This window comes from Dama dama, chromosome 15, assembly GCF_033118175.1.
Source record: "Dama dama isolate Ldn47 chromosome 15, ASM3311817v1, whole genome shotgun sequence".
Lineage (NCBI taxonomy): Eukaryota > Metazoa > Chordata > Mammalia > Artiodactyla > Cervidae > Dama > Dama dama.
This window is the reverse complement of record NC_083695.1, coordinates 90,895,361-90,920,108: the sequence shown is the minus strand read 5'-3', so window position 1 is coordinate 90,920,108 and position 24,748 is coordinate 90,895,361. Positions and strand designations below refer to the sequence as shown.

The 24,748-nt window shown below is 45.8% G+C and overlaps 1 protein-coding gene across 2 annotated transcripts in view; it reads left to right on the top strand.

The window, feature by feature from the left end:
• Positions 1–24,713, top strand: part of ADAM12 (ADAM metallopeptidase domain 12) — a 387,837-nt gene extending 363,124 nt beyond the window's left edge. Inside the window, exons 21-23 of one of the 2 annotated variants that reach the window (XR_009696164.1) lie at positions 12,464–12,594; positions 17,420–17,675; positions 23,873–24,713. Coding sequence is in view for 1 of the 2 variants with exons in the window: in XM_061162904.1 (XP_061018887.1) it covers positions 12,464–12,594; positions 17,420–17,480 (192 nt within the window). In the remaining variant the exon portion in view is untranslated. Of the gene's footprint in view, positions 1–12,463; positions 12,595–17,419; positions 22,334–23,872 lie in introns of those variants that run through there. The other variant, XM_061162904.1, reaches the window with a different exon arrangement.
• Positions 24,714–24,748: the final 35 nt, after the last annotated feature.

The window sequence follows — 24,748 nt, the reverse complement described above, 5'->3', positions numbered from 1 at the left end:
GGAGGAGGAATCAAGGCAACGTGAGGCCAAATAGCAAGACCCCCAGAGGTGGAGATCAGGGCTGCAGTCTTAAAACGGCTGCACAAACAGGTGGATACAGAGGGGGCAGAAGAAAGAAACTGCAGGAAGACAGTGATGGCGAGCAAGTCTTAGATCACTGGCTGCCTCGGCGATCTTTAATTCATTTTCCCCATTTTTGCCACAGATAAAGGTGATGGGGTAGAACAGGGGAGCCCTCTCACATCTTGCAAAGCCTCATACAGTAACAAGAGAGACTTGCATTTCTCTTCGCTTTTGCTTATAATAGTATCATGCTCCAGCCATTTGTCTTCATCGGTCTTTCTTAGAACCAGCCCTTGTTCAGAAACATAACAGTGGTTGTGTTGCATTCCAGATACTCCTGGCATCTTTTTTTTAATGTATTTTTAATTGAAGGATAATTGCTTTACAGTATTGGTTTCATTTCTGCCAAACATCAATGTGAATCAGCCAGAGGTGTACATATGTCCCCTCCCTCCTGAACCTCCCTCCCACCCCCCACCCCATCCCACCCCTCTAGGTGATCACAGAGCCCCAGTTTAAGCTCTTGGAGTCATGTAGCAAATTCCGACTGGCCGTCTACTTTGCATATAGTACGCCATGCTACTCCATTTGTCTCACCCTCTCCTTCCTCCCCACCACCGCCTGTTTCCATAAGTCTGTTCTCTATGTCTGCCCTCCATTCCGGCCCTGCAAATAGGTTCATCAGTACCGTCTTTCTAGAGTCCATGTGAAAAATCCTCCATGCGTTACTTGTAGAGGTGAGATTTTCGGTTCAGTGTCGCTGACATGACATTTCTCCTCCTCCACACCATATCTGTGTCTGTAGAACATACAGTTCAGTATACTTTGTAAAACAAGGCTGGCTGATATTGTACATCTCTTCTAAGATGGTAGAGCAATCAGACTCGATGTAAGTAGTGTCAGAGGGAAGTGGGGAGAGCTATTTCAAAGAGCCCTCCCTCCCCCAACCCACACAAAGAGTGATGAACAATTAACACGGGCTGTTACTTATAAGCAATAACTATTGGCTCATAAATGCTTGGTAAGGATACAAATAGGAGCAAAGCTAATTTAGACCATGATTTCAGAGCCATCAGATCTTGGCCAGTCCCTCTGAGGTTGAGCCCAAACTTGAAGAGTTGTCTGCCACGGAACGAACTCGCATCTGAATGAATCTGAATGAGGACTTGCACCCTTCTGATCTGTGTCTGATACTTAAACCAGCACTCACAGCGTTTGCAAGCCTGATGATCTAGACCCTTGCTTATCAGAAATGCCAGTACATACTGAGAAAAGGAAATCTATTCGTCAGGATATACTCCCAAGGAAGGGAGGTGAAACACGAGAAAACTGATCGTTATAAAAACCTGTATTATATGATACAGGGTTCTCGGGGCTGGTGCACTGGGATGACCCAGAGGGATGGGATGGGGAGGGAGGTGGGAGGGGGGTTCAGGATGGGGACACATGTACACCCATGGCGGGCTCAAGTCAATAGTATGACAAAACCAATACAAAAAGAAAAAAAAAACCTGTATTACTGAAGGCAAACCTAAAACTGGGGAGTGTCCTCCATGTCTTCTCTCTGCTTCTCAGATTTCATTCTTTTACCCAGATGTCCCCCAAGACCCCCTCTTCCCAAGCCTTCCTGCAGGTCCTACTGGGGTCTCCTCACTCACCTGCCGCCTCGGTCCAGAGTTCCCTGGACACCTGGTCTGCTCCATTTCAGAAGGCATGAGACTGTTAGTCCTTTCCAGGCACACCTAAGCCCAGCCCCTTGAACACAGACATGTAGGAAGTACACTGAATTGATGTGAATTCTCAGTAGTAAATAGTCAGCCTTGTCACGGGATCACATCCTCCCTCGGAGCCCACAAGACCAGTGAGCTATAGGTGAGTGAAGATCTTAGTCACTTTATCCTGTAAATCTGAACTGTAGCTACTGCCCAGCTAATTCAGTCAGTAGGGCATAAGACTCTTAAATTGTAGCTACCAAGGTTTGGGACTCCTGGTCACTTTTGCCTACCCAGTACTTCCAGAAATTTCAGCTAAAATATTTGGAGTTCCGTATCATATACCGAGGCTTCCCAGGTGGCACTAGTGGAAAAGAATCTGCTGATCAGTGCAGGAGATGCAAGAGACACGGGTTTGAGCCTTGGAGTGGAAAGATCCCCTGGAGGAGGAAATGGCAACCCAGTCCACTATTCTTGCCTGGAGAATCCCATGGACAGAGGGGCCTGGCGGGCTACAGTCCCTGCGGCTGCAAAGAGTCAGACACGACTGAGCAACTGAGGACAGCACACCATGCACTAATATTCACATGACAAACTCATCCGATGCCGAAGTACCTTTATCTCCCTAGAGAGAAATAACTTCAGAGGGAAGCCATTCAAGTGATTACAGTATTCAAAGGAGTGTTTGTTTTCCACTCACTTCTATTACTGTAAACACCCAAATTGTACATGAAAAAAATGGATGCCTGACACTTTACCTTTATATCGTAATGGCAATGGATGCCTATAAGTAAAACTTCCAACCGTGTAAAGGGTTATTTGAGAAGGAATCTCCCTCCCACCTCTATCACCAGACTCACTTCCCAAAAGCAGTCATTGACACTAGGTTTTTGTAAAGTGTCATTTAGAATACAGTGAAAACTCTCTTCCACCTGTGTCTCTGCACAGTGAGAGGTTATGGAAAAGTTAGAAATTTTCAAATGAAATTATAAAGGTACAGTGAAACCTCTCTACCCATCCCCCATCTTCAGCAACCATCCCCTTGCTATTGCTATTTCATACATTGGACGCACCATCACTTTGCTATCACTCTTATTTCAAACCTTGGATCCTAATTTTGAGATCAAATGGCAGCACATCTGGTACTGCTTTCCACTTTGGTTATTCCAGATCAACCTCATCCTTTCCACTGACTGTGTAGTACTTCCTGGCAGGACCGCACTGTAAATTCTTTAACCTGTCCTATACTGATGGCCACATGGGTGGTTTCATCATTTGACACTTCAAACAGGCATATTCTTGCCCAGGCAGCTTGAGCCCATGCATGACAATGGGTGCGAGACAAATTTCTGGGAGCACAATTGCTGATCAAAGGCCCATATGCATTTAGAAACTTGATAAATGAGGCAGAAATGCCTCTAAAGGACACATCCCTATTTCTGTTCCCCAGGTCTTCATCAATGCAGTGTATGCAGAGGTTTTTCTTATCTTTGCCAATATGATAGGTTGAAAAAAAAATCTACATGTTTTTCTTCCTATATATGAGATGGGGGATCTTTTCACAGGTTTAAAATCCATTTGTTTTTTCCCTTTTTCGTAAACTGGTTTGTCACCTCTTTTGTCACCTTTTGTTGTTAAAAGGATTTGTCTACCCAAAGATTACAAACTTGTTTTTCCATTTCAAATAGCTTCATGATCTTTTTTTCACATTTAAGTATTTGATCCATCTGCTATTTAGTGTATGAAATGAAGTAGTAATCCAACTTTTTCTAGATAACCTCCTGACTAATCCTTAGCACTGTTCACTGTGGTTGTGTATTTATTTGTCCTTTACTGGCTTATCTTTTCTAGACTAGATTTATCTGGTTCCTCCTCCATTCTTCGTTGTTGTTCAGTCTCTAAATCATGTCCGACTCTTTGCCACCCCATGGACTGCAGCAAACCAGGCTTTCCTGTCCTTCACTACCTCCCAGAGTCTGCTCAAACTCATGTCCATCGAGTTGGTGATGCCATCCAACCGTCTCATCCTCTGTCACCTCCTTCTCCTCCTGCCTTCAGTCTTTCCCAGCATCAGGGTCTTCTTTCAATGAGTCAGTTCTTCACATCAGGTAGCCAAAGTATTGGAGCTTCAGCATCAGTTCTTCCAAGGAACGTTCAGGGTTGATTTCCTTTAGGATTAACTGCTTTGATCTCCCTGCTGTCTGGGGGACTCTCAAGAGTCTTCTCCAACAGAACAAGTTGAAAGCATCAATTCTTTGGCGCTCATCCTTCTTTATGGTCCAACTCTCACATTCTCCTCCGCTCCACCACCCCCAGAGAACCAGCCCTAGATTTTACATACAATTTCCCTTTTACTGCCATTAGATCACAGAAACATTACTTTCATCTCCCCTCTACAAATTTGAGATAATATCTCTCTCATTGGACTTTGTGATAATTAAATGAAAACATATAACTTTATTAGGATGTCTGTAATGTCTTTGCTAAATGATAGTAACTTTTTACTTTTTATTCTGCTCTTATCTTTATCACTTCCATTTTTCTTTTGTACTTAGCTTAATTTTTCTCTAAACTCTTAGATCATTATTTCATTTATATTCATATTTGATTACATAGCATATAAATCTAGAAGTTTCCCAAATACTGCTTTATCTGTGCCTGTTCTCATTTTTGTGTTTTCTATGTTTATAATTTTAAAATAGTCTGTTTTCTCTTTTGTTTTCTCCTTTGGCCCAAATATTGAAATTTATTCTGTTGTTATTAATATTTTAAATAGATTTCCCTACTGTCTAAAAGCAGAGCGTTTCTATGAAACCTTTCATAAGCCAAAATGGCATAAAGTAAAGAAGCGATTACCTTAGGACACATCTTGTTAAGGGGTGCACATCGAGATAAAGCACAGATGCTCACCGACAGGGCTCAGAGCTCTGGCGGGCATGCTGAGTAGTTCCTGGGGCAGGGGCTTGGTGGTGTCACTCCCTCTGCTCAATGGCTGTTGCCCCCAAAATGCTGAAAGCTGGCTTTGCCTTTTTGTGTGTGAAAGCAAAGATCCTCTTTAGATTTCTGTCGGTTGGTGAAAACAGGTACTAATGTAGGTCTTTCATAAAAGTGAGGGTCAAGCAAACTTTTGAAAATTGTATTTAAAAATATATAAATGTAAAAATGATCCACAATTCACCCATATTTATACTGCATAGAAATAACCATTGTTACCTGTTTCTCTAGGTATACAGCTATTTAACTTTCAGATATATGCATATATTTCTTTTAGAAAAGGAAAAGTTAAATAGTATAGACTGCTTCAGCCCACTCCAGATACAAGCTCTGTCCTAAGTTTGGTGTTGATTTTCTCTGTGTGTGAGTGTGTGTGTGTGTGTGTGTGTGTGTGTGTGTGTGCATGCTAAGTCACTTCAGTCATGTCTAACTCTGGGACCCCACAGACTGCAGCCCGCCAGGCTCCTCTGTCCATGGGATTCTCCAGGCAAGACTACTGGAGTGGGTTGCCATGCCCTCCTCCAGTATCTTCATATATTTTTACGTAAGTAGGTATCCATGAATAATATATATGACTAGTATTTTGTTTTTCAGTTTATATAAGTGGTATCAAGCTAAAGCATAACAAAATATGTACTCATCTGTGTTTTGCTTTTTGTTTCTGGATGTTCTCTTTGGTTCTTACTCAGATACAAGGCTTGTCTTTTATTTTTTATAATAAGAATGTTTGCTCCAATAATTTCCAAATCCAAAATCTTTGTGTGTGTTACTGCTGAGGTTTTATCCCTCCTCCCTCTCTCTCTCTCTCTCTCTCATGATTCCCTGCTTCCTGGTCATTTCCTGTGAGCTTACTTCACTGCAAAGTTCCCTGGGAGCTCTTGCAGGTCTAGGACGAAGGCTGTTCCCCCCGGAGAGGGTGCATTTGCGTCTGTCAGGTGGCCAGGGCAGCACCAGCTTGAGGCCCAGTGACATGACTCAGGGCTTACTGAGCCACCCAGGTGATGGGTGATGTGACGTCAGCTTCTGGGTCCAAAGGGCAATTTGTGGTTACAGGTCAGTCTGCCCAGCACCAAGGGCACTCTCCCTGCAGTCTCGCTAGGGATAAGGGAACTGTCCCTGCCAGCCTGCCAGGGATGGACAATGATAAGTGTTGATTTCTGGAAGATTCTTATCCTGAGGTATAGTCTTCTGCAGAGCCCAGCTTGATCAAGAAGAGGTCAGAAACAGAACTGGGACTGGTGCCAATCTTTAACCCCTGCATCCCTCACCCTAAAGGGGTATCAGAACCAAAACCCAGGTTTCCCTAGTTGGGCAAATGCCTATAGCTTCAGTGTACTAGTTACCCCCCTGGGCTTCTGCTTTCACTTAGATGCTGGCCTGATAACATCTTACACTATCTTGTAGCTCTTGGTACTTTTAAGAAAAAACTTTAAATACATTCTACCCAGCAATTTTAGAGAGAAGGTAGGTCAAAATGACCCAGCCCATGACGCATCTAGAAATGGATGACCCACCTTCTAACTCTGGTTAGTTCTGTAATGTCTTAACTTACAGAACTGTCTGTATTACAGCTTGTAACACCTACTTTCTGTTCTGTAGCCATAATTCCCACAATTTTGTTAGCCTGTGGTCTACACTGAAGTGATTTAGTACTCCATCTTTTTGCCACTGAGCCATCCTTTTCCTGTCTGGCTGGAGTCCATTCTGTTGGACTTTCAGAATTTCTTCTAGAAGAACTCTTGGGACGCATTTTCTCTGAATTTTTGCATGTTCAAAGACATCTGGCTATTGCTTTACTTTTTCAGTGATGTTCTAGGCATAAAATTAATGGATCACACTTTTCCTTCCTTGAAACTCTTCTATGCATGCTTCCTCTATCTGCTCTGAAGAAATCAGAAGCTGGCTTATCTTTTTTCTCCTTGTAAGTAACATGATTCTGTATCCTTGAAAGTCCAGCAGCTTTAAACAGTTGTATATTATTTCTGACGTTGTTGCTGTTCAGTTGCTCAGTCATGCCTGACTCTTTGTGACCCCACGGACTGCAGCACGCCAGGCTTCCTTGTCCTTCACTGTCTCCTGGAGTTTGTTCAAACTCATGTCCACTGAGTCAGTGACGCCATCCAACCATCTCATCTTCTGTCACCCTCTTCTCCTCCTGCCCTCAAGCTTTCCCAGCATCAGTCTTTTGCAACGAGTCAGCTTTTCACATCAGGTAGCCAAAGTATTGGAGCTTCAGCTTCAGCACCAGTCCCTCCAATGAATATTCAGGGTTGATCTCCTCTAGGATGGACTGATTTGATCTCCTTGCTGTCCAAGGGTCTCTCGAGAGTCTTCTCCAGCACTACAGTTCGAAAGCATCAATTCTTCAGTGCTCAGCCTTCTTGATGGTCCAATTCTTACATCCATGGATGACTGCTAGAAAAACCATAGCTTTGACTATATGGACCTTTGTCAGCAAAGTGATGTCTCTGCTTTTTAATGTGCTGTCTAGGTTTGTCATAGCTTTTCTTCCAAGGAATTTTTCTTTTAGTTTCATGGCTGCAGTCACCATCTGCAGTGATTTTGGAGCCCAGCAGAATGAAGTCTACCACTGTGATGGCTCTCATGCACTTCCCCAGGGAAACAGTGTACTCTTTCCAGGACTTGACTCTCTCAGGAAAGGTTTTGCGCGTTAATGCTGAGTATCTTTTCTCTCTGCACTATTTGCTCAGATCCCTAAGTGGCACCGTCACCTTTGCTGGTGTTGTACTTTACCCTTGACCTTTTCCTGCTTCCCCTCGGCTGGGCCCCCGTAGCCCTGACTGGGTTCATTGCATCCAGGCGCTTGGTTTTCATTGTTGCTTTGGTTTTTCCTTCCCTGTTTCTCTTGACTTTTGCCAGATCCTCCTCTTTGCTTCCTTACATACATACACATTTTTGCCAACGGGTTCTTGGTTGGCCCTTTGTTTATTGTGGTTCCTTCCTTCCTTCTTTCAATAGTTTTGATTAGTGTGTCTGGATTCCTCTTTAAAGGAAGGGAGGTCTCCTGGGAGGAAGAACCAGTTGCAGGTCAGTTGGGGGAAGGGCCAGGTCAGAGCTCAGGACCAGCTCTTAAACTGTCCGCCTCCTGGGGCACCGTGGGGACCGCGGGCTTTGAGGGACGGTGGTGGTTGGGCCTCCTCTGCTGTCAGCAGAGACCCTGCCAGCTCCCCTCGCTGCTTCAGGCGTGCGCAGGTGGCTGAGCACGTCTGCTCTGCCTTCAGCCCTGACCCGCGTGTCAACGGCTCACTCCCCTGTCTCGTCCTTGGCAGGCAGGGTGGGTGTTCTTCCAGGTTGTCCCTTTCATGGGCTCTTCTCAGCCAGGCCTGCAGCATACTTTGCATCCTTTTCTCATATATTCAGCTTTCCCAGAAGTGGAGTTTTGCTCCTCCTTCTGCATTTTCTTTACTGTCTTCAGGTGGGTTTAGAAGGAAAGAAGTAAGGACCTCTTCCAGCTAAATGCAAACATGTTCTTACAAGGACACCTGCCACTTCTGAATAAAGAGGAAAAAGAAGTCGAGGCATTTCCCTGGGAACCAGTTATCCCTGTTGTTATCACGAAGCTTCGGTTCCTGCAGGGCCAGTGACGGGCCAGATGGTGAGCAGGATCTATGCTGCCCTACCCCCAGCTCAGCCCTGCACAAGCTCACTGGGACCTCTCTGGCATCCCTGGCATTTTCCTGAGATAACATCCGGTCCCCCGGGGGGATTCCCTCTGGAGAAGCAGGATGTACTTCCTCTTGCTGATCATGCAGACGGAGATAACAGTTGAGAATTCTCTACGACGATCAAGCCAAAGGGCTACTATGTTTGGGTCCAAAAATTTATTCTCATCCCTCTAAAAAATATTTGGAATATGTGACTATTGCTAAAACATGAGTGGAAAATGGAGAAACGAGAACACTCCATATTTTTTATAACATTATTTATTTATTTGTGGTTGCTTTGGGTCTTTGTTGCTGCCTGGGCTTTTCTCTAGTTGCAGTGAGTGAGGGGGACTCCTCTCCAGTTGTGGGGCGTGGGCTTCTCATCGTCGTGACCTCTCCCGTGAAGCACAGGCTGTAGGGTGAGTGGAATTCAGTAGTTGTGCACTAGGGCTCAGTGGTTGTGGCTTCCAGGCTCTAGAGCAGACAGTAGTTTTTGGTGCATGGGCCCAGCTGCTCCGTGGCATGTGGGATCTTCCCAGACCAGGGATCAAACCCAAGTCTCCTGCCTTGGCAGGCAGACTCTTTACCACTGAGCCACCAGGAAAGCCCAAGACCACTCTATTTAGTAACAGACATTCATTTTTCTCCAGTACCTAGAAAGTTGAAGAGCATCTGAACTCGCTTCTGTTTTAAAAATGAAAGTCAGTCTAAAGAAATGTTTGTTGAGTGTGGAGTTTATGTTCATTGAGGCCCAGAGTCATTCCTCTGCTCCATCCTGAAGGCTCTTTGTGGCCAGGCTGGATTGGACGTCTTCGGGAAAGCCCAGGTCCAGGTTTTGCAAAGGCAGCTTGAAAAATGATACCTCAAAGGGAGTGCGGAAGCTCTGCCCCTCTCTCCAAGGTCAGAGCATGTGCTGCAGGGGCTTCTGACCAGATGATTTTGGGGCTCCAGGTCTGATCCCTGAGAAGGGAGGACCCCTCATCTTTGACTAACTCTACTGTTCTATGAAGCCACTTTGTCCCAGCTGGGCCTGGTGGGAAGCTGGCATCTTACCTAGGCAGCTACCTGTTTCATGTTTCCGTAGACACCTGTCCTGGGTGTGGCAGGAGGGAAGCAGATTGGGTGTCTCTGCTGAGCCCAGGTTTGAATCAGAACTTTCAGTCAACATCGCAACTCTTTGGGCTTTTATCACTACGGTGACTGTATAATTTGTCCTCTAAACTGGGACACATTAGAGAGACTGTGATTAATAAATTCAACACTACCATAAATTGAGAATGTCCCAGGCAAACCAGAATGAATGGCCCACCTAATTACCTCCTAAGCTTTCAGTGATAAATCCAAATATATTGTGATATGTTGTAACATACATCTCACATTCTCTCCAGCCTTGCAGTAAAAACCTGACATTATCTTTACTAGCAAGACTAGATACTTATTCATCCTTAGTGGCAAAACTAGTCATCATTTAGTCATGAATTATTTAATCTTCAAAGTCTTTCAAGTTTACGGGGGCATGCATTCCTTTTTTGCAGCGCACACTAATATCTTGCTCATAGTTTTCTGCCATCTTACAGGAAACGGATCTTGATTTAGTGCCACGGTTTATCACCCAGCGTGGGGCTGCTGGGAGGATTATGGCGCTTTTATTAATCTTTTTTTATTGGAGTATAGTTGCTTTACAATGTTGTTCGTTTCTGCTGTTCAGCAAAGGGAATCAGCTGCACATATACATGTATCCAGTCTGTTTTCAGTTTCCTTTCCATTTAGGTCACCACGGAGCACTGGATTCCCTGTGCTGTACAGTAGTTTATCGGTTATTTATTTCCTGTATAGTTGTGTGTGTGTGGCAATCCCAGTACGATTAGGGTGCTTCTAGGTGGTTCCGTTCACTCCTTCGATAATAGTAGCTTATTGGTCGCTGTGTGCCAGGCTCCGTGCTGAGAGGTTAGTAGACCATCTCTCACTTAACCCGTGTATCACCTTCTCTCGACAACGTGGAGAAGTTGCGTAACTTGAGTGTTCTCTCGGAGTGCATCAGCGCGGAGCCTGGTCAGGTAGGCAGACAGCCTGGCCTCGGTGCCTGTGTTCATTGTGGGTCTGTGTCCCTAGTGAAAGGTGTGTTCTCTCTTACATCCTGCGGGCTGTTAGTGTTTCCTTAAATGAGCACTCGTGTGCAGATGTCCCTTGTAAGTCTGTCCCTAGTTCAGTGGCTCTCTCCTCTCCCCGTTTGCCCCTTGTCTCAACTTGGCGTATTTTCCATGCAGCTGTGGTTGACAAACATCTGTGGTATTATGGCTTCCTCTGCTTTACAAAGTGAAAGTGAAAGCTGCTCAGTCGTGTCCAGCTCTTTGCCACCCCATGGACTATACAGTCCATGGAATTCTCAAGGCCAGAATACTGGAGTGGGTTGCCATGCCCTTCTCCAGGGGATCTTCCCAACCCAGGGATCGAACCCAGGTCTCCTGCCTTGCAGGCGGATTCTTTACCAGCTGACCCACAAGGGGATAACATTAAATGCGGGGGGGGGGGGGGGTACTATATTGTCACATTCTTTTAACTGAGCTCTGACTGCCATGGAGAGGTAATCAGTGGGGTGAGTACCATGAGAAAGTCAACTCAAATGTTCTTAAATCATCTTGGGTCATCCTGGATGTATGGAATACTGAGTGTGATCCCAGGGGGTGAGGCCACCTCTTATTAGGATGTCCTGTCTTCCTTGAGTTCCTGGCGCCCTTACCTGCACACATTCTGTGCACACACAAGTGTTTCTAGGCTCCAAGGCCCAGAGCAGGTGGTGTCTCGATGCCTAGGTTCACCCTGGGCTCCAAACAGCGTAGTCAATGCTCACCGGCTTCCCAGCGTGGCTCCAGTGAACCCCCGTCTCACAGTAACCAAGGAAGGAACCCCAAGAACACGGTTGCCTCTTAATCATTGTTATCCATGTTCTGGGCGTTTCCCATGCATGATATAGTCCTCCTAACAACGCTATGAGATGGGTCTTTGTTCTTTCCCACTTTACACCCAGAGAAATTGAGGTTCAGAGAAGTCTAGAGACGTGCACGAGTCCCAGAGTGCTGGTCTTTGCATAAAACCCAGAGCAGAAACTCCAACTTCGTGCTTTGCCCACCCTGTAGTGCCAGCTCCCTCACTGGCCTCTGCTGGACGTGGATTTTCCTCCTGGGTGTCATTTTCCAGGTGTGTTGGTCTCTCTTTGAATGAATCCTTAGCAAGTATTTCAGTAGAGGAACAGTAGTGCATTTCATGGGGAGCAGCTTGACTGAGCCCATGTTGGTGGGAGAGGGTGGCCCCCTCCCTGTCTGGGTCACCCGCAGCTGAACCAGTTCTATTAGAGGGTTCCGGCAACTTTGAAGAAACAAGTGCATTCCTTGAAAAGATTTCCACCCGCTTCTCATGTTGAGCCTTTATAAAGTGAAAAGAAACCTGAAAAGCACAGGGGAAAGTAGACATCGTCTGGCTAACAGTGAGCCAGAGATGCCAGCAACTCTACGTCTAAGGCCAATCAGCAACATGGCATCTGAAGACTCTTCTTTGAGTGTCTGTAACTAAATGATGGTGGTTTGGTGGTCTATTCGCTAAGTCATGTCCAACTCTTATGACCCCAATGGACTGTAGCCCGCCAGGCTCCTCTGTCCATGGGATTTTTCAGGCAAGAATACTGGAGTGGGCTGCCATTTCCTTCTCCAGGGGATCTTCCCAACCCAGGAATCAAACCCGGGTCTCCTGCATTGCAGGCAGATTCTTTACCCACTGAGCTATGATGCTGTGATCAAATCTTTAACACAACACACTCATGCACACATGCACACACACACACACCACCACATCTCTACAGTGAGGGGACTGTACTCAGAAAGTTTATAGGAAGTGAAACTCGTGCTGCATAGCAACATAACCACCCTCCTCTCCCTAGCCCACTCTCCAGGGGACTCTAGTGGCTTCTGAAGTCAGTGTCTCGTCCAAGTGCACGGAGATGGTGATCATGCCTTACCTTGTGGTTTATTGCAGGGAACACGTAAGCCAAGCCCCCCTCAGAAGCCGCTGCCTGCAGACCCTTTGAGCAAGACAGCTCGCCTGGCCGGTGCCTCCGCCAGGTCCCCGGGACGGCAGGAGTCCACGCTCCGCCTGGCGCCCATCAGGTTGGTGATGCACCCTCTTCCCTCTCTTCCTCCCCGAAAGCACGTGGGCCAGCTGCACGGGCCATGCTTCTCAAGCCACCGGAGGACACAGGAGTGTGGTACCGGCTGTGCGTCCCGCACTCCCCACCCCTGGGGGCAGGGTAAGACAGACGCAAGGGCAGATCTTGAAAGGAAGCAGCCGGGAGCTATAGAATTGGTCTCTCTTAGCAGTGATCCCAGCCTACCAGTGAGATCAGCTCAAGATCAAGTAGAACAGATCCCTCAGAGCAGTGGCTGATGATCTGGGCCAAGGCACAGCCAGCCGCCAAGCGGTGCAATATTGGGACAGCAGGACACCTGCCTCCAACAATATGACTGGGGCTGTGATGGCTTCTCCTCGGTCCCGGGGATCCTGAGAAACGAGGTGAGGTTGGAGGCCCAGGGGTAAAAGAACTGAAATGGAAGAAGTTAGGCTGAAGAAACTGCTGGGCAAGGGTAACCAGGAGCTTCCCACTCAACCGGCTAAAGGAATCGCCTTTGCAGACTGAGCGGCCGCTGTGAGTCATCCACTCTGCCCTCCCCCAGGGGACTAGGCCCGAATTCTGACTTGATCAGGGAGGGTTAACCCAAAGGTGTGCTGGAGCCAGCTCCCGTTGGTTTGTAAGAACTATTAAATTTCCAAGAATTTAGCCAGCTAGGTGTTAAGCCTGGCCCTTCTTTAAAATTACGTAAACTGGAAATGATGCCAGTTATATTAAAAACAAAAGAAATAAATGCTCAGAGCCCCAGATTTCCTTTTTTTTTTTTTTTTTTAACTACATTTTACTGCCATCCACTCTCTTGAGGTTACCTACATCTGTCATTTCTGGGTGATGGGAATACCACGCCCTGGTGACCACTCCACAGCTCTTCCATGCTCAGCCACGTCCTGTTGGGCGCGTGAGTGTTTATACCGTGGAAATCGACAAGCACCACAGATCCGGGGCCTCTGACTTCCCCCGCCATGGCGGGTAGTTAAACATTTACCAGCTCACAGATGGGTTAAACCCTCAGCCAAAACACACGCCCCCTTGGCAGCCCGCTTTGTGAGCAAGGTAGGGTGCTGGCCGGGCCCTGGGTTCAGTAATTCAGCATCTCCGAGGGGAAGGCACGCCTCTGTGAGTTCATTCCAGCTCTCGGGGAAAAATGTTTGGCCCGTGAAAGATCTGTGTAATAAATCTCAGAGATAAAGCTGATCAGGGGGTCGGGACAGTGGTTTGATTCCCAGCTGTAGAAATACAGGAACACTGCAGAGCATCCTAATTACTTCACTGCGGTTTGTACACTGATCTTGAAGTTACTTTTCTAGTTTTCAAAGGGAAAAAAAACAGGGGCAGGAAGGTGGGGAAGGCCCTCTTTTATCTTACTGAAGTTTAGTTGATTTTCGATGGTGTGTTCGTTTCTGCTGCACCGCAAGTGATTCAGTTATACGTGTACATTCTTTTTCTTACTCTTTTCCATTAGTGTTTATCACAGGATGCTGAATGCAGTTCCCTGTGCTATACGGTAGGACCTCGTTGTTTATCCAGTCTGTACATGGTAGTTGGGCATCTGCTAATCCCAAACTCCCGATCTGTCCCATCCCCACCTCCCTCCCCTTTGGAAGCCACGAGTCTGTTCTCTATGTCGCTGTCTCTGTTCTGTAGATAAGTTCATTTGTATCATATCTTAGATGCCACACAGAAGGGATAGATATCCTATGATATTCACCTTTCTCTGTCTTACTTCCTTCATTTAACATGATAGTCTCTGGGTCCATCCATGTGACTGCAAAGAATATTTCATTCTTTTTTTTATAGCTGAGAAATACTCCATTATATATAAATTATATATACCACATAGAAAGGCCTTTTCTTTTTTTTTTTTTCTCTTCTGAGGCAGTGATTTAAAAAAAAAAAAATTATTAGAGTATCCATTCAGTTCAGTTGCTCAGTCGTGTCTGACTCCTTGCAACCCCATGAACTGTAGCACGCAAGGCCTCCCTGTCCATCACCAACTCCCAGAGTCCACCCAAACGCATGTCCATTGAGTCGGTGATGCCATCCAACCATCCTCTGTCATCCCCTTCTCCTCCTGCCCTCAATCTTTCCCAGCATCAGGGTCTTTTCAAATGAGTCAGTTCTTCGCATCAGGTGGCCAAAGTATTGGAGTTTCAGCTTCAACATCAGTCCTTCCAATGAACACCCAGGACTGATCTCCTTTAGGATGGACTGGTTGGATCTCCTTGTAGTCCAAGGGATTCTCAAGAGTCTTCTCTAACACCACAGCTCAAAAGCATCAATTCTTCAGCACTCAGCCTTCTTTATAGTCCAGCTCTCACATCCATACATGACTACTGGAAAAACCATAGCCTTGACTAGATGAACCTTTGTTGGCAAAGTAATGTCTCTGCTTTTTAATATGCTATCTAGGTTGGTCATAACTTTCCTTCCAAGGAGTAAGCATCTTTTAATTTCATGGCTGCAATCACCATCTGCAGTGATTTTAGAGCCCAGAAAAATAAAGTCAGCCACTGTTTCCACTGTTTCCCCATCTATCTGCCATGAAGTGATGGGACCAGATGCCATGATCTTAGTTTTCTGAATGTTGAGCTTTAAGCCAACTTTTTCACTCTCCTCTTTCACTTTCATCAAGAGGCTCTTTAGTTCTTCTTCACTTTCTGCCATAAGGGTGGTGTCATCTGCATATCTGAGGTTATTGATATTTCTCCCGGCAATCTTGATTCCAGCTTGTGCTTCATCCAGCTCAGCGTTTCTCATGATGTACTCTGCATATAAGTTAAATAATCAGGATGACAGTATACAGCCTTGACGTACTCCTTTTCCTATTTGGAACCAGTCTGTTGTTCCATGTCCGGTTCTAACTGTTGCTTCCTGACCTGCATGCAGGCTTCTCTCATTAGAGTCTACTTGACGTACAATGTGGTGTTAAGTTTCAGGTACACAGCATGGTGATTCAATTATACATATATATATTCATTATTTTTCAGATTCTTTCCCCATATAGGCTATTACAGAATATTCAGGCAGGTTCCCTGTGCTATGTACAGTAGGTCCTTGCTGGCTGTCTTGTTTTATATATAGTGATGTGTTAATACCAGGCTCCTAATTTATCCCCCACATACACACATCCCTTGAGTAAAACCCTAAGTTCGTTTCCAAAGTCTGTGAGTGTGCTTCTGTTTTGTAAAAAGTTCATTTATATCATTTTTTTAAATTAGATTTCACATTTGAGTGATATTTGTCTTTCTTTCTTACTTTATGTTTGAGTACTGTCCCACTGTATATATGTACCACATCTTTATCCGCTCCTATGTTGGTGGACATTTAGGTTGCTTCTTGGCTATTGTAAATAGCGCCGCAGTGAACACTGCGGTGCGTGTATCTTATCTCCAGATGTGGGATTTCTGGGTCACGTGGTAAATCCTACCTTCCGTTTTCTGCGGGACCGTCGTACTGTGCCCTACAGGGGCTGCCCTGGTTCACATTCCCACTCACAGTGTAGGAGCATTCCCTTTTCTGCACACCTTCTCCAGTATTTATTGTTTACAGACTTACCGATTTTTAACTGGAGGATAATTGCTTTACAATGCTGTGGTGGTTTCTGCCATACCTCAGCATGAATCAGCCCTGATGGGTATACATATGTCCCATTCCTCTTAAACCTCTCTCTCATGTCCCACCCCATCCCACCTCCCCCGCTTCTAGATGGTTTAGACTTTTTGATGACAGCCGTTCTGACAGGGGTGAGGTGGGGTACCTCATGACCCTTTTGATTTGCATTTCTCTGATAATTAGTGATGTCGAGCATCTTTCATGTGATTTCTGGCCATCTGTGTGTCTTCTGTGAGCTTCCCTGGAGGCTCAGAAGGTAAAGCATCTGCCTGCAATGCAGGAGACCCGGGTCCGATCCCCGGGTCGGGAAAATCCCCCGGAGAAGGAAATGGCAACCCACTCCAGTACTCTTGCCTGGAAAATCCCACGGACGGAGGAGCCTGGTGGGCTACAGTCCATGGGGTCGCAAAGAGTCGGACACGACTGAGCGACTTCTTTGGAGAAATATGTATTTAGATCCTCTGGGGAAGGCCCCCTCTTAAATGATCTCAAGCAGCGGCCTGTCTTACCTCTGCCAGTTGATGACACCAGTGCGAGCTGGTTCTGTCTCCACCTTTCTGTTCGTCTCCGAGGGATCCCACGTGCCCAGCTTCTCTCCCCATCGTCCGGAGCCACCTCAGTACGGCCGCTGCTGGGCACGCTGTGGCTGGTGGGAGACAGGATATGCGGGCAGTGCAGATAGACCCTGGGTTTTGCAGTCAGTACCCCCAACATGTCAGCTATCTCAGTCATTCTCTATGTTGACTTACTGAAACACTGCTACTCTGGACATGGTGGGTGAAGTGAAATATGACTAAAATTAGTTTAATCTATTTTTTTTTCATACAACTGCTAGAAAATTTAAAGCTGCATGTGAGATCCACCTTTGTGGCTTGCACTGTTCTGTTTCATGGCATTCTTCTCGAATCACCTTGTGGATGGACAGGAGGGGCAGCTTTGAAAAGGGTCATAGACGGCTGAAGACGCTACAGCCCTCAGCCAGGCCCTTTCTGAACCTGACACCCCTGCTGCTGGCAAGAGGTGTGGGTCTCCAGCACCTGCAGTGGGGTGGGGTGGGGGCAGAGGTGAGATCTGACCCTGGAAGCCCATCACAGCACAGGAAACGGTATCTCCAGCCCGGGCATCGGGGGTTGGCAGAAATCGCTGGCAGGGCCTCTGACCGCCGTTTTGTTGTCCGCTCTCTCTTCCTACAGACCTGCTCCGAAACAGCCCCATCCGGTGCCCAGACCCGCCCCCATCACCTACGCTAAGTGAGAAGCAAGCCAACACCTTTGTTCAACAGTGAAGACACAAGTTTGCACTATCTCTCAACTCCAGTTGGGGTTTTTTTTTCTTGTACCAACTTTTAGAATTTTTTAATTTTTCAAACACCGTGATTTGAAAGAACTTTGAGCTACTGCCGTTGGTGCTGTGCTGTGCTATGGTGCTCTGTATACTTTACTCGCTCAGGTACTTGTAAATTATTAATTTATGCAGAATGCCTGCTACAGTGCAGTGCGCTGTAGTGGGCTTTTTTTAAAAAAAAAAAACAAAAAAACCCATCACTGAGTTTTCCATGGAAGGAAGGCTTGTTGTGCTTTTCATAGTTTAGTGAACTTGAAATATCGTGCTTTTGGGGATTCTGGACAGGATGTTATTTCTGATGGAGGCTTCATGAGGAGGGCAGTTGCCCAGCTTACCCATGGCTGTGGTTCTGGTACCAGACACAAAACAAGAGACCCCAGGTAGAAGGCATGCTCCGAGGCCGGAGCCTGGCTTCAGGTCCAGGCTGTCCTGGGCCTCCAGAGATCTCCTGGACACTGTCACAGCTGAGGGGCTGGCCCACCAGGGTTACCCCTGGAAGCTCCAGGGATAGCAGGGAAGGACCTGGCTTCTGGCCAGGGAGCTCGGGAGAGAACCTGGATCCTGGAGAGGAATTTTAAGGTGTGGCCACTGTAGGAGACAGACTTGGAACACGAGGCCAGGCAGACATTTGACCTTGAGCTCACCAGCCATGAGCACATTTGGAGAGCAGGCCGAGAAGTTTGCTTTATAGAAACACCAAGAACTTCTTTTCCTGGCTGCCCTTTGCAGAGTGCTGGCATCAGTGCCTTATTTAAATTGGGAAAGGTGGTGTTTCTACAAGACAGCTACTGCCCAAGCCCTGCAAACCTCCGTCTCCCTGTGCTGTTTGGAGCTGAACAAATTACCACCTTGTGTTCTTGACTGTAACACAATGATACTGTGTTCTGACAGACAGATGAGGCTTTCCATGGGAGCATAACTCTTTTCAGATGTGAACCCGTAACCAGATCTAGTGAATCAATTCTGGAGATAAAAATCTCCTTTTATTGCAAGGTTCAGCTTATTAAAAATTAGGCAGAATCCCTGTGCTTGCAAAAACTGCAGCCAAATGGAAAGCTGCGTTCACTGGAACAGGGTACGGGCTACTGTCTTTGTTAGGGTAAGTTGGACAAAGAACCCTAAGTTACTAGTACGTTCTCTTTGGGGCATCTTGTTTTCCCAACTTGGCAGCAGGAATCTTTCAGAGATGTTTTTTAGCATAAAGTCTGGATCTGTTTCTTAAGCTTTTATAACTTACCTGTTGAGCGTCAAAGTCCTCACGTTCACGCTCAATATTCATGAAATGCAGTCTTGAGCAGCGGACTCATCAACCTTTCACTCTTCGGATGTCAGGCTGGGGAACCATTTTCACAAGGAGATCTCGAAGATGCCTGTACCTAATGGCATGAAAATTACAAAATTACTCAGACAAGGTCAAATGCCGTTATGCCTGTCTTCTAGTGGGGTCCTATGCGTCTAGTTTTCACATTAGAAGGCAATTGACAACGGTTCCATGATCCACTCTGCTTTATGAGAGAGACTTCATCTGGGGTCATTTCCATGGTTTGTTCTATGCCTTGAAGCAGAAAGACAAAATGTGCCAAGAATCTTGGTTTGCCTTCAGGAAAACAAGAGTGCATTTAACTCTCTCCGAGTTCCCACCGTATCTAGGCAACATAGCATTCAGGATTGTGGATAAACTCAATAAACCCATGTCACACACACACACAAAGGGAACGCGACTCTAATGCATTCCAGCTCTTAGAGCATGCAATTTGTTCATTATGCAATTATTAGTTTCTTAAAACTATAAAGCCATGTTAGAAAATATTACTGCTGATGAGTATTTACAGAATTACTGTAACTAGCATTATATTTGGTAATTGTATTAAGGCCAAAAACATATTCTATGGGAAAGTTTACAGCATTTCTATGGTGCATTAAGTGGGTATTATTTTTATAGACACCCAAATCCCTGGATCTGGCATTGTAGCCCCTTCTGCCAGTGTAGGGAAGAGGGTGTGAACTTTTCTCATCTGTCCTTAACTAGAATTCCTGTGTTTCTATTTCAGAGAACCGGGAATAGTTTGATATTAAAAGAGATTAATGCTGTGATCTTACATGTCATCATCAGTGGCCACTTGTCCAGGCTGATGACACATTCTTCTCTCTACATACTAGGTGCTTTATAGAGCCGTGCAATTCATTTCTGGAAAAGAACATATTTAAACCTAATATCCCCTTACAGTACAATGTTATTCAAGGTAATGTTATTCAAGGAATGATACTTCCAAATGCAGTATTTGTCAAATGAAGCATATTCAGCAATAACTTTCATTTTAATGTAACTTAGGAACCAAGAGCCAGTTTGCTTGGGGGAGGGGAAGAGGTATTTCTCCCCCTTTTTATATCCTCCTAGATGATAGAAACGAAAATGAATACTTATATTTCAGTGACCGTCTATTTTTAATATTTTTTTAAGATTGTATGGGCATGAATAATAGAGTTGATGTGGGTTTAGATGGCTTTGGCTGAGAGTCCGCACGCCTTGACGCAGAGTCGGCCCCTAAGGGTAGTCACTCTCCTTCCATCTTACTAGAGTTGCAGGTCATATGACCCCACTTGACTGGGAAGTATATGGCTAGCCTTCCAGGCAGTCTACTGAAAAGTTGATTCCCTGAAATTTTGTGTAACAGTGTGCTTTTCCTGACACATGGACTCAGATGTGTAGCAACCGAGAGAAACAGTGCATAACATTTTCCATTGTCAGACTGTGCATCCAGAGACTGCCCTTCCCCACGTGATTGTTCCAGCGTACACATGTGGGATGACATCACAGAGACCACAGAGCCACAGATTAAACTACACTAGGATAAGTACTCCCAACTAGTCTCAAAGGGGACATTTTTATGCCTTCTTAACTTTATTAGGAATTCTCAGGCTGAAACCAGAGGCCATTGTTCCCTGACAGATCAATACAACGTATCCATATCTCCTCCCAAAGAAAAACAGCTCAGACCCTGCTCTGTGGCAGACTGCTCCTAGGAGACCCTGATCTCCCGTGGTGCTAAACAGGGCCTGGTACTGGGCCAACTTCAATACTCGAGCATCTTCCCGCCATCTCTCACCTGCTGTTTACAAGCACTCTGAGCCACTGAGACCCCAACAACCGGGAGGGCGCCATACCTGGGCGACAGCCTGACCCCCCTGCCAGGCTCTCGGCGGGAGGCTTCTTTCTTGTAAGACTCTTGCCCTGGAGGGCTCCCCTGGTGGGCAGACTCAGCCTGGAGATCCTTCTTCACTGTTAAGACCCCAAGCAAACACAAGTCAACCCGATAAACGTCACACCCAGAAGTCTCGCAGCGCCAGTGCTCGCCCCCAAGGGGGACTCGGGCTGTGGCTCCGTCCCCATGACGGCTGGCTGACGGGAGCCTGAGACGTGCCATCTCATCTCCCCAGGACTCGAGAGAGAGGGCCATGGATACATCTGGACGCAGGCAGCCTCGTCTAGCACCTCTCCCTACCACCAGACCCAGCTCCTCCCCCAGCCCTAACCCAGTCTCCCACACATCTCTGCAGTTTGCTGGTTGTCCCCCAAGTCCACCCAGAGCGCAGGCTTCTCCAGGGCCACAGCTGGGAGCAACCCTGCCCACTCCCCGCTCCGCCCCCCCAGTGGGGAATCCAAAAGCATCCCCCACCCCCCAGGCACCTCCAGCCTAAAGACTTACTCTAATTAAAAGGGAGAGTTGCCCAGAGGAACTCAGTTTGCCTGTGATGACCGAAAGTCTCTCGACTCACTCTCCATCTCTTTCTTTTAAACCTGTTTGAAACCTTTGACACTCATATGAGTAACAACGAGCTAAAGAGAAGGCTGAGAACCGTTTCTGTGCAGCGATGCTTCCAGAAGCCATTGACCTGCACAGGAATGGACCATTTCTCTGCATTCCATAAAGGAAACCCCCTCTTTTCTTTCGGGACACCAGTGGCAGCTTAGAGCCCAGCCAATAAGAGCCTGATCCATATGAGACAGCAGGGGAAGAAACCCTGCATATAAAATTGTCATAAAAGCCAACAATCAATAGTGATAGCCGGAAGATTTAATACACGAATTTTCAGTACCATTCGGCTCTTCCAGGTTCAGTACTCTGTAACCAACCCTGATTTTTCCACATCCTCGTCAGAAGTCATTACCTGTGATACTCCTTCCATGAGATAGTTTTGTTAGTCCTCAATTTAGCACATTTTAAACGCAGACAAAAAGAAAAAATCTCATGTGATCATTTTAATTTTGCAAAGAAGTGGAATGATACCTATGTTTATGGCCTATAAGCAAGTACTTAAGTGGGAAGGACAGTGATAGAGAAAAAAAAAAAAATACATCGAACTAGAAAGAGAAAATCCCTTAAGAGTCCATGGAGGGCGAGCCACATCAGAGCTCGCTGCTCCGTCAGGTCAAGTGGGGAAGCTCAAAGGAAAGTGCACTGTTTGAACGTGTGTGGCACGGAAGTAAACTCTCTAAAACCTGGCTACAGGCCATTCAGCACAGTACAAAGTTACAGCTACTAAACCAGTGCGTTCATTTTTATAGTGCTTCGTCCATGTATCATGCTTTGGTTTGCTAATTTTTTTTTTCACTTACCTTTTTATGTTACAGTCTGTTACCTTTGTACACGTTTCTCATATCGGGGGGTCTACAGGTAACACAACTTGCTATTTCCATAGGAAAAAAAAAAGTCATTGTTACGAATATTATATCCAATAAATGGTATACAGGTCAATATAAAGAGGTGTCCCATTCATTACTGAGATTTTTACCAAAGTAGGGGCGGGGGACTCTCAAGCTGGAAAATGTATCTGTATTCTTATTCATTTATAGATGCATGAGATGCGTAAGAATCTAACAGGGGCGTCCTTGGTGGCTCAGCAATAGAGTCCGCCTGTCAGTGCAGGGGACCCGGGTTCAACCCCAGGGCTGGGAAGACCCGTTGGAGAAGGATATGGCAACCCGACCAGTATTCTTGCTGGGAAATCCCACACACAGAGGAGCCTGGCGGATTACAGTCTGTGGGATCAAAAGCGAGTCAGACTCAACTTAGCAACTGAACAGCAAGAACCTTAGGAAGGGTGGTGAGCTGGAGGGTCAGGAGATGAATGCTGCAATCCCCATGCACCTATCAGGGTGTGGGGTGAGGAGGGAAGATGTGTGTGTGTCACTAGAGTGTGCTGTGCTGTGCATAGTCACTCAGTCGTGTCTGACTCTGTGCGACCCCATGGACTGTGGCCCACCAGGCTCCTCTGTCCATGGGATTCTCCAGGCCAGAATACTGGAGTGGGTTGCCATGCCCGATCTCCAGGGGATCTTCCCGACCCAGGGATCGAACCCAGGCCTCCTGGATTGCAGGCGGATTCTTTACCATCTGAGCTACCAGGGAAGCCCAAGAATAGGGGGAGTGGGTAGCCTATCCCTTCTCCAGGGTAGTCCAGTTACCAGCTGAACTACCAGGGAAGCCCATACTAGAGGTGGGGGGAGACCTAATAGTTTTTCTGAACAATGTGATATATAACTTACCAAAAAAAGTTTTAAAACTCACCTTACAGAAGAGATAAATTAAGAAAGAAAGCAAGCAGGACTAGAAATATTTACACAGAAGAGTAAAAATCTAAGTGCAATGGGAATCCATCACAATTTTTTAAAATAGCCTCCGATTTCATAAAGAACTTCATTAAATACAAAGAAAACAAATTTCCAGGATGATAACAAGGGTCCTTATTCTTCCCACCTCCCACCCATGACAAAGCAAGTAACAGAAAGTACATACATAGAAGGCCTCAGACATAGCTAATAGTGTAGATCAATTTATATATATATATATATATATATATACACACACATATATATTTATGTCAAATAGGATACTTCAAACATACAGAATATGCATGCACCTTTCAAAATGCCTCTGGAAAAATTACATAATTTTGTTTATTAATGCATGAAGTAAAACTCAGATCTGAATGGTTCAAATTCTGAAGATTATAATGGTAGAAGGTAGAAAAACTATGTCCTAGAAATGCAATGATTCTTGAGTCAAAGTTGAATAGCAGATTATGTAACAAATAGCAAATGAGACCAATTATGCAGCACACTCTACAGCCGTGTTTCTCAGACTCCTTGAATTATAGGCACCCACCTGCAATGCTTTTGATGATCCACCACTCATGGCCTTTCCTGGGATATTCAGTCCAGAGGGAATACCAGTTCAGAAATGAAAAGTATAAATTAGTTGGGAAAAATAAAACTAATAACAGCATGGGTTCTTCCTCAGGAAAATTAAAAACAGAAGATAAAGCACCATCTAGTCTTACTAAGGAAGAAGATTAAAAAGCAAACACACACAGCACCTGAGCACACGGAACCCAGAAGCCCACAGTAACCCAACGAGAGCATCTCAGGAATATAAGGATGGTTCAATATTTTAAAATCTAGTAATCCAAGACAGCAAACTGATAGCACGTTGGGGAATATGATTAGCAGAGATGCTAAAAAAAAAACAAAACTGATAAAATTCAACACCCATTCCTGAGTTTTAAAAAGTCTGAATTTAAAGGAAAGGCAAGAGAAAGAAAGGAAGGAAGGAAGAGAAAGTGTGAATCAAGTAAAACTGGAAACCACAGGACTTGAGAGGTACTTCAGTGGAAAATGTGATTCACAGATCTATGTTAGGACCTTCCAAGCACTCGTTTTTGGCTAGGTTACACTGCAATGACAAGCCACTCTTCAATTTCAGTGACTCGCAACTTGAAAGGACTATTTCTCACTCACGTCATGTCCGTTCTGGGTGAGCTTAGGCTCTGGTGTTGGGACCCTGGGCTGTGAAGCAGCCTCTATCAGAGTTACGGCTGGTCTTGTGACAGAGGGAAGAGGGACCTGGGGGTCCTTAAAGCTCCCGCTTGGATGGGCAGGAGTTATTTCCACGCACATTGCATTGACCAAAGTCAGCCCCATTATGTGGCCAAGCTTGAGGCCCACAAGAAGGGCCATTCCCTCTTTCCAGAGCTCGTGACTATCGTCTACGACAGATGGAGAAATGAAGGTGAGGTGAATGTCAACACTGATTACGACGGGGGGAAAGGAGCCTTGGAGAGCTGTGATAATGCTCTGATTTATAGAGGGATTTTTTTAAATCTAGCAAATCTAGAGG